Source organism: Suricata suricatta, chromosome 17 (genome assembly GCF_006229205.1).
Source record: "Suricata suricatta isolate VVHF042 chromosome 17, meerkat_22Aug2017_6uvM2_HiC, whole genome shotgun sequence".
Taxonomy (NCBI): Eukaryota; Metazoa; Chordata; class Mammalia; order Carnivora; family Herpestidae; genus Suricata; species Suricata suricatta.
This window is the reverse complement of record NC_043716.1, coordinates 43128112-43138502: the sequence shown is the minus strand read 5'-3', so window position 1 is coordinate 43138502 and position 10391 is coordinate 43128112. Positions and strand designations below refer to the sequence as shown.

The window sequence follows — 10391 nt, the reverse complement described above, 5'->3', positions numbered from 1 at the left end:
TGGGCTCTGGGGGTGGAGGGCTGCTGGGTGCCTGCAGCCCCAGGGGTGGGCTCTGGGGGTGGAGGGCTGCTGGGTGCCTGCAGCCCCAGGGGTGGGCTCTGGGGGTGGAGGGCTGCTGGGTGCCTGTAGCCCCAGGGGTGGGCTGGGGGTGGGGGCTACTGCTCCAGAGGAAAAGCAGAGGAGGAAACCACTCCAACCCAAGGAGGAAATGGGGAGTTACCTGAAGCTTCCATTTTAAGACTGCCCTCAGCCAGTTCTGTCACATGAGCAGAAACTTATTTATAGCACTCTAGCTCCAGACATGTGGAACTGGAAGGGAAATTTTTTTAAAGTTCCAGAGGAAGGGGAGCCCCTGGTAATCATGAGTTACAAGTCAGTCCAACTTCCCCATCCCCCGGGTTCCACACTCTGCCCTCGGCACTCTAGGACCCCCAAAGAGGAAACAGCAACAGCATCAACAACAACAACAACAAAATCATTCACATTTACAAATAACAAGAAAACCAGGGATGCCTGGGTGGCTCAGTTGGTTAAGTGTCAGACTTCAACTCAGGTCATGATCTCATGGTTCGTGGGCTCAAGCCCCCCATCGGGCTCTGCGCTGTCAGTGCGGAGCCTCAAGCCTGCTTCGCATTCTGTGTGTGTGTCTCTCTCTGACTCTCCCCTGCTCGCTCGCTCTCCCTCTCTCTTTCTCTCTCTCACACACACACACACACTCCCTCTCTCTCTCTCTGTCTCTCAAAAATAAACATTTTAAAAAACAGGGGAAAAAAAAAACCCACCAAACAACAAGAAAACCAGCCCCCAGGGGACAAGGGCAGTTACAGCGAGCTTCTTGCTATTGCTAGGACTGGAAGTCTGGACTTGCCTCTCTGTCTGTGTGTCCCTTCAACTCAGCAAAGCTGTAACTTTGAGAGGACTAATGCTTGATTTACACGGAAAGCTTGCTTGGCTGTATCAAGATAAAAATGAGGAAGTACCTACCCTGATGCTTGTTTGTTCTCCTGATCCCCTGTGAGAGAAGGCATAAGGAACCAGAGGGAGAAAAGAAGAAAAATTTTTTTCGACATTGCAAACCATTCTACTCCTCCTCCCCTTTTGGTAAAGAAATATTTAAGTTGCATGCATTCTTGGAGAGAATTTTCAAAAAACACTCAACCCACAAGAATTCTGTTCATCCCACAAAATCTGCCTTGGTCCTGCGTGCATTTGCTAACACCATCCTGCACTTTGAGCCTATCAGCATTTGCCTCTTGCGCCTTTAATCCAAGTCGGTTAGGATAACACAGAAATCCGCTGCCCAGGAAACAACGCTGGGAGCATGGAAAAGAAGAGGCCCATATTTACTTGAACGTCACTGAACTCTCTGGCCAACTCTCTTTAGGTTTACCTTGGTTTATTTCATTACTCAGTGTTTGTTTCACTTACTTAATTATAGTTGTCCAGTATTGGGGGGGAGGGTGGTTCTTGATTCAATTATTGATTAAAACAAACACTGTGCAAGATTTATTAAAATAGCTTGCTATCTAGATAGCATAGTTTTTGAAAAATAAGATTAACAGTGAGACAGAAAAAAAAAAAAGCAACCGTTTTTGGAGAGCCCTCTCTCCCAAATAAGGCAGGGTGGAACTGTATCCCTGGGAATCCAGGATTCCACTTGCTGCATGAACTACCTGGCCACAGTGCATGAGCTCCTGGGGGCCAGTGCCTCACCAGCAATTGTTGTGAGGCACAATGTAACCAACTTGCTGTTCCCAGTTTCAAGCGTAAATGTTTTCTTAATATCAGGTCATTTCTATTTTTAACCTTGAAGCATGGTGTTGGGCTTTCCCAGTGGTGTGGAATTCTGGCATGTCCTCCCACATCAAGGAAGGAGATGCATTTTCTAACAAAGGGGGAAAGTGTGGAAGGAATCTTTCCTTTCTCAACCCAGCTAGGAAGGGGAGATGTCAGGCCCTGTTTAGAAACAGTATTGTCAGGTCTTTACATTGCATTTCTTTACCATGACAGGGGATAATTTGGCTCTAACTGCGCAAAGGTGAATCTGGGCACTGGATGTATAGCAATGCGCCAAGAAGTTTTCCTATTTTAAACTATTTAAAATATCACTTGAAACTCCCCCCATATAGACATGATACCCTTGGGATTTGTTCAGTCCTGACACTGGAGAAGAAATATTTCGGTACTACATTTTTCTCTTTTATTTTTTTTTAATGGAGATTTTATTTTGGTTGGTTATTTTATTTTTATTATTTTGCATTCGGGGACTGATCTTCCGCTCTGAAACAATAATGTAGCTCAGCTAACATTAAATGCTGGACGCTGGGCGGATTCAAAATGTAATAGGTGGTCATTACCCTGAGGAGTCCTCACTGATCAGCAGGAGACACGGGCTCAAAACAAAGCAACTAAATACAACAGTGAAAAAGAAAATTGCATGATTCCAGCTGTGTATGTATAAAGGAGCAATTAATTCGGCGTGAGGAAGAAGAGCTTAGCAAGGCAAGAGATGTCTCTTGAGCTGGATCTTCAGAGATCCGCCGATTTGCGGTGCCGTGAACGCCTCGTGAAAGGCATTCCAAGTAGAAGGAAGGGCGCATGCGTAAAGTAGGAAGAGCCTGACCCTGGAACCGGGAGCGATCAGGGGACAGAGGGCCCCGCTGGAATGCACAGAGCTTCGAAGAGAGTGAGAGCAGAGGGGAAGTGGATGTTGCCTTTCAGGTACTTCCTGCCTTAAGGAGACAATTGCTGGGGACATACTCATCAAAACGACTCTGAGTGTGTTTGTCACTGTAACTTATTAAAGCAGTGACGACTATTTTTGACCCGGTATTTTGGGGCCCAGGGAAGAGAGTCGTTGACGCCTGGCTGAGTGTCTTCATACCTGGTAAATGTGCTGATGAGCCTTTGAAGCTGGACGTTGTGTATGTCATGTTCTCATGATAGGAATTAAGCAAAAAGTCATGAATATTTGCCGCAGACCTAAGCCAAAGGAACTTTTGTTTTTTTTATTCTGCAGGCTTGTCTGAGGCGACAAGAACACAGAAGAGACCTGAATGGGAAGAAACGAGATCAATTTGGGGGGCAAGAGACAAATTTGGAGAGATCCAGGTTTTCAAGTGGGTCGTCTTCCAAACAGGTACTTAGAACTCTGGGAGGTACCCTCCTGCTGCAGTGTGTGTGTGTGTGTGTGTGTGTGTGTGTGTGTGTGTACATGTGCATGCACGTGCTTATGTCACTTAGGAAAAAGCCAACTCCAAAAGGAGGTGTTATAGAATCCTGAAAGTCGGGGTGCCTGGGTGGTCGGTCAGTTGGACTGACCTGATCAGCTCAGGTCATGATCTCATGGGTTGTGAGTTCAAGCCCAAATCAGGCTTTCTGCTGTCAGCATGGAGCCTGCTTCAGATCCTGTCTCCCTCTCTCTGCCCGTCCCCTGCTCATGTTCACACGCATCCTCTCTCATACATGAATGAATGATGAAAGAATGAACGAATGAATCCTATAGTTTAGGGCAGGAGATGCAGGGGCAGGAGAGCCTATCCTGGGTACCGCCTGAGCCGCTCTTCTGCTGTGTGACTGTCCCCCCTTCACCCCAGTTGAACCTCGCTCTTCTTTCCTGATGGGTCTGATGGAGATGTTCTCTGAGGCACCATCCAGATCAGAAATGCTGCAACTCTTTCAAGAGTTGGGGCACTGGGCCTTCTAAAGCACAGCATCCTCTCTCTGTCTACACACCTGCACCTATGCCTACCTGATCAGTCCGTGTAACCACAGCCATACATAGATATGGGTATAAAGATATGTCTTATTTGTATATGGACTTAGAGTCTAACTCATTGCATTGCTTAGTCTGGTCTTTCAAGTAGAGTTAAAATTAGTAATAACTGGATCCTGTCATAAGTAGAAAGTGTTCAAATATTACTGTGTGGATGATAATAAAAAAGAATAAGACCCATATAATAGTGATAAGATAATGATAATACTAGTCATCCTCATCACCATCATGAGTAGTTGCAGATTGGCTCAGACAGCACATTTTTAGCATTAAGATAAATTCTCACTTTTTTGCACTTAGAAACAAAAGTGAGCTAAATGTTTTATACGTATTAGCTTATTTAATTCTCTTAAATCTCTATATATTTACCTCACCTTGCAGATGAGGAACTGAGCCTTAGAAAAGACAAGAAACTTGACCCTAAGATTCCAGAGCCAGTACGTGGCCGAGTCAGGGTTCCTTTGCAGGGAGCCCAGTCCCGGGGAGGGCGCTCCAGACCACCGAACTATACGGTCATATTTCATGGTTAAGGCCTTATCGGAGTAAGAATTTTACTTATCCTGTGTAAGCACCAAATACCACAAGCTGCATCCAACACCCGTTTGTTAGCATGGTGAATTGATTTCAGATGAGTAATACACCTTTTATGAATTCGTATTTAATATTTCATGCCTGCAACATACTCCAGAGGCTGGACTCTCACTTGCTGTCAGCAGCGTGGCTCCCTGAGATAGAACCTGGATGCCGGATATCAATCAAGTTCTTGTTGGGATTTCTTCTTTAATCTAGGATGTTCACACTGCGGTTATTTAATGTTCAAAGGATACCTCAGAAACATTGGTGATTGATGTATGTGGATGTAGATGTGTCCCTGGGTGAGATCTATACTCCCTATTAAGGAGCGTCAAATCACACAATCAAATATTCCACCTAGAGTCTGAAGGTGAAAGAGACCACCCTCTAATATTGGCAGCGTTGAAAGGAACACACCGCCTGGATCGCTCCCTGTGAGTCAAAGACTAAATATAATGCCTGCTGCTGATTGAGCTTAGAGAGTGAGATTAATCCAAAAATTAAATCTAGTTTGGCTCCAACAGCACAGTTTTAGCATTAAGATAAATTCTCACGTTTTTTGCACTTAGAAACAAAACTCGAGGATTGATAAGGAAAAATGCAGTTTAAGTCGAACAGTAGCACGTAGCAATCTTCCTAGATTGGTAAAGAAACAGGAGCTGCGTTCTTTTGTTTTCACGCAAGGCCCCTGAGCTCGGCCGTGGCCATTTTGTATGGCAGGCCTCACACTTTGGGGATATTCTAGGACTAGAAATTTTATGCTTCTCCCTATCAACTTTGTTTGGGGGACAGGCTGGTGACAGAGTTCTGTAGTTTTCTTCTTTATGCTATAAAAAATTATTTATTCTTTAATCATCATGGCAAAATGCTCAGACCACATCTAAAAAAGGATAGGGTTGTACATATAAAAGTAATTCTAAAATAAGGACGAAAATATGTGCTAAAACACATAAAGCTGGCAATTTCTAAAGTATAAGAAAAGGATTTTTCCTGTTGCACTCTGTTACTGTACCTCAATCTGCCAGAAAACCCAAAGCAACTTACTTAAATAATCTCAAGGGTTTTGTTTTGTTTTGTTTTCCAGGTAGTGATATTCCAAGGGTTAGGGCCTTGATTGTATAAGTGCCTTCAAGGTCACATCTTCTCTATCAAGAAGAGTGATGAAATCAGAATTTTCCACAGTGAAATTCACCTCTGCTTTGCTCTCTGTATTACCAGTATTCTTTGGGGGACGCTGGAGAATTTGCCTCCGGATACAAACACGCAGGAAGGCAGGGGGAGTGAAAATGTCACTGAAAGCTTCACTCGACAGTCATGTGACTTGTGTGCATCTAACGTTGACCCTACCTCCCTGCTCCCTGAATCTCCCTCTCAGTCCTGCCACTTCTTCTTGGTACAAGTGAAGCCAGAGATTCCTTAGGAGACAAACCAAAGCCAGAACTCTTCAACCCCCAGGATCCTGGGTTGGTGTGGAGTGCTCTCCCAGGTTTGGACCCCCACCCAGATTTCTATGAAAATCTGGCTGTTCTTAAACCTTCATAGTCTGAGATTGCCCGGCAATATTTTGAATCCAGAGGGGAGACAGAACTTATCAAACCTCTTTCCCCAGGATCCTCAGTGCCAGGGAGGTCTCCTAGAGTAGGATATAAGAGCATGGGCGCCCCTCCCAAAGGAGAACCCAGGCCAGATTAGTCCTGATTTTCAGAGCTCAGTGTATTGAATGTCACATTGGACTATTAGAATTGCAAAAGATCATTGGTCAATGAGAAAAGACCAGGAGAAAGATACAGTTCCACGAGTAGATGGAAACCTGACCAAAGCCCTCCTCCACAGGTAAATATTCCCCGAAGTAATTCCCTTTTAGAGAATCCTGTGGCTGAAAACTCCAAGGAGTGCTTTGCCTCTGATTTGTGAAGGAAAGTTCGTTCTGACTGAGCGGGTGGTAGGGAAACAGACTGCTTAATCCACAGGAAGTTTACCAACATGGTCAATGCCACCACCGCATTTTGACGCTGGTATTACAACTTCTGTCACATGTTCCTTCCTTGGCCCAGCCTCAGATTGTTACAATTCTGATGAACCTGGTTAATAAGTGAGACATTTACCATCAAGTAACAGACCCAGTATCAAGCCATCGTTTCCGGACTCCTGCCTGGCAGGGAGCAGATCTCCAAATGTGGTAGCCACACCATTCTGCACAACCGCCTCATCACAGCCAGTGACTGTCACTGTGCCTCAGGCCGAGGTTGTGTCACATCTAAATCCAAGATAAAGCAATGACCATCCAGTTCGTGCTGAGATGTTCTTTAAAGTGGTACCTCCTAAATACGTTTAAGTTAATGGTGTGGCAGAGTAGAAAGAACACTTATTGTCAAGGGCCTTTGCTGTCCCTCATTATAGTGTGAATTCAGACAAACCACTTCTGGCACTTCCCATCACGGAGGTACTTCTTATTAATGCTTAACTTGTGGGATCAACACAAGAACAAGTGAGACTCTTGCATTCATACTAACATTTGATTACATTATAAATCGCCTTGGTGTTCGGCTGTTCTTACAAATGGTGCTCCAATACGTATCAGGTTCTGAGACTTCTGGAATACCTTTTTTTGCCTCAGTCCAATCCCAGGCCACATTACTAAAAGCCAACCTAATGCAACAACTTAATTTTAGACCCTTTTCAAAGTTACGTGCAACCTTGTTAACTATTTCATCAGATCAGAATAAATAACAGCTCCACAAAGTCATCAACTAAGGGTTGGATGGGGAGCAGACTGAAAAGCAAAGCAGCCTCTTGATCCGAGCATGAAGCAGTGTCCCCAGGACAGCTGCTGGCCTAGAGGAGGACACACCGCCTGGATCATTTCCTGCTGTAATTGACAAGATCTGTTGTCTTCGCAAAGAAACAGAGGCCCTGACTTCCCCATAGATGATGATGATGAAAATGATAAGCCCAGGACTCCGCAGTGGCAACCTTCTATGAAAAGGGACATCATGAGCATTTCTCATCTTCTGTCCTTGCTGGAAAGGACACTGGTCCAAATGCACAAACCTCAGGGACTTAGGACAGGTCATCACTGCATTTATTTTGTCGGCAAAGAAGGTGGAGACCACCCAGCTCTTGGTTTTTCAAGAGTACTGTTTGCTTTGCTGATAGGAACAAGGCCATTGTCCTTTACCATCAGCAACCAGCAACTAAATATTTAGATTCCAGGCCACAAGGACCCAGTGTTACACTGGAAGGAGGCAGGAAACCTGATACCAACAGCAACTGGCTCTTCCCCAGGCCTGGCTCGGTAGGATGTTGACCCGGGAGATCGCCTGAACCTCCCAGAAAGCACAGTATGCTCAAGTGTGAAGGCAGTTACCCAACATTAGCGTCTTAATCGTTTTGTCCACAATGACCCACACAAACTTTGGAGGTTAAAGTTGAAAACAAAGCCTCTTCAAGTAACCTGCAGTGGCTTAAAAAGTCAGAATGTCCATCCATACACGAGGGAAGCAAAAGTTTGGAACTGTGTTGTCCAATAAAGTGGCCACTATCCATGTGTGGCTATTTACCTTTAACTTTAAATTAATCCAAAAAAATTTTATATTCACTTCCTTAGATGCACTAGCCACATTTCACATGCTCAGTAGTCACATGTGTCTCATGGCTGCCATATTGGATCACACAGATATAGGACATCACCACCACTGCAGAAAGTTCTATGTGACAGTGCTGCTCCAGATTGTGGTCAAGTTCAAAAAAACAAAACAAGACAAGAGCCCATGGGCCAGGAAGTATAATCCACAATACAGTGCTTTACATACTGCGGCTCTTTGCAAACTAACTCTCTGATGACAGTGCAGCTGTCCAAGAAGGCTGGCTCGATTTGCATTTCGTGTTTTCTGTGACCTCGCTATATTTGCATGCTTCCTTTCATTACCTTCTTATTCAGCCTACCCTGCCTGTGAAACCTTCAGCTTCTCCTCTTTCAAACAGCTCTTGGGGAGTTATTCTCCCATTAATCTGTCAATGTCAACCCACCAACACCCTCACCGGTGTCATGAAAGCAGCCAGGGCTTAGCACATGGCATACGCATTCCATGACTCACCCTCCTAATTTTTCCTAACTTCTGCTTGTCCATTGTTGGATTCCTTGAGGGCCGGGCCTCTCTTCTTTCTGGCTCCAGGCCAGTATGTGGCTGAAGCAGATCACACAAACACACACACACACACACACACACACACACACACACACACACACGCTGGTTCTAACTGCCAAAAGCCCCCCCCCCCCCGCCGCTGGGAGGCTGTGAGTCATCATTAGCACCTGGTGTGGTGTCTGTCCCAGCCGCCCTCCTGACTGTAGCTCGGATTCTGCACCCTCAAGGTGCACCTGAGTAATAACGCAGCTCTGCACACGACATCTCAAGCTCCAAATGTACGTCATGGAGACGGAATGTAGAGCTCACAGTTTGACAAGTGCAGCTCTGTGGGAATTCTCAACTGAATTTGTTTCCCATTTTAGCTGTTGATCTTTTCCCCATGGCGTGTCCCACAAGCACCTCCGACTCAAGATGCTGACTGCGTCATCTGGTTCCCTCAAAATGGTCCTCTTCCTGAATTAATTTCTGCCCAAGCCAGAATTCCAGAAATTATCTTGGATTCCTTCTGCTCTTTCTCACATTTCAGTAATCACGTACGAAAGCCAGATCGTCATGTCTCCTTTCTCGAGAATCTGTCCATCAGCACTCCCCACTGCAGCACCATCTTTTTTTGTTTGTTTGTTTGCCTAGAAATTGTCGGCATCATTTCCTTGGATATTTTGCCTTCACCTCACTCTTTCCAGTCCATCGTCCAGACAGTAGTAGGAGTTATCCCTCTAGAAGCAAATTGGATCATGTCACTCCTCTATTAAAAATTCTTTCATGGATCCCCACTGTCTTTGGGATCAAGTTCCAACACGTTAACAAAGTACTCAAGGCCCTTGACGGTCTGCCCCTCAACCCTGAGGGCACCTCTTCTGTGAAGTTTCTAGAGGTCTTCCTGGGGCTCAGGTGACTTTGCTGTTGTCTCTCCTCTGTATTTCCATAGCATCCTCCAGACTCAAGTCTGCCTTGGGGTACCTCTTACTACCTCCCTCCTCCCTTAGGCTAGAGGCCACTCAGGGGCAGGTGCCGTTGACTGTCATATTTCCAATGCCCACCATGCAATGGGAGCTCAAGGGATGGCTGATGGCAAGAATGGTTTGGGAATGTGCGCATGTTGAAATCATAGGGATATAGCCGTAACAGCCCAAATAGGAATCCTCACCCAAGATGAGAGAAAATAGGAGATACCGTTACTTGGAGGGGAGCAGTGAATGCTCCCTGACCTTGCTTGCAATTACTGAGAGGCAAGGAGTTTAGTGAGGCTGCCAATGTGGATGGCCAAGTTGGGCTTGAAGAGGAGTCCATCCCAATCAACACTTGGAAACCTCCACACTGGTGATGACCAGAGAGTGACCAGTGAAAGAGAGCACTCTTCTGGGCATACCCTTCTGCAAATGGACAAATGGCTTCTTCAAAGCTCTGGGTAAGTTCCTTTTGTCACAGATAGGCAAGAACATGGGGACATAAGAAGCGCTGGACTGAAGGCTTTCTGTGGACAGAGGAAACTCAGAACGGCCCAAAGTTGGCCTGGACTCAGTTGTACTTTATAACACAAGTCATCTTGTTATAAAGATGTGATTTCATGTTCCATCAGATAAGTCACCAGACTACATTGGTTACAGATTCATTGGATTACACTGGCGTGCACACCCTTCTGTGGGCACACCAGGGTGCAAGAGGTCTCCGACAGCATTAGCGGAACAAACAGAGAAGGACTATCTTGGGCAAAGCCAGGACTGCTTCATTTCTCCTTCATTTCTGTGCTTTGTCTGAATACCACTAGGTAATTTAAAAATAGGCCATGGCAGTAAAATGGGGCAACTGTCAGTTCAAATTGCAGCTGCTTCCAGAATGTTGTCCTGCCTATTTTAACAGATAAGCAACACAGCCTAGAGTCAATCCTTCCA

General features: G+C 45.4%; 1 protein-coding gene across 4 annotated transcripts in view; it reads left to right on the top strand.

The window, feature by feature from the left end:
- MARCHF10 (membrane associated ring-CH-type finger 10) overlaps positions 1-10391 on the top strand; it is an 85157-nt gene that overhangs the window by 14833 nt on the left and 59933 nt on the right. For 3 of the 4 annotated variants that reach the window (XM_029928926.1, XM_029928927.1, XM_029928928.1), the window contains exon 4: positions 3020-3139. In XM_029928926.1, coding sequence (XP_029784786.1) covers positions 3020-3139 — 120 coding nt within the window. Of the gene's footprint in view, positions 1-3019; positions 3140-4709; positions 4783-10391 lie in introns of those variants that run through there. The other variant, XM_029928929.1, reaches the window with a different exon arrangement.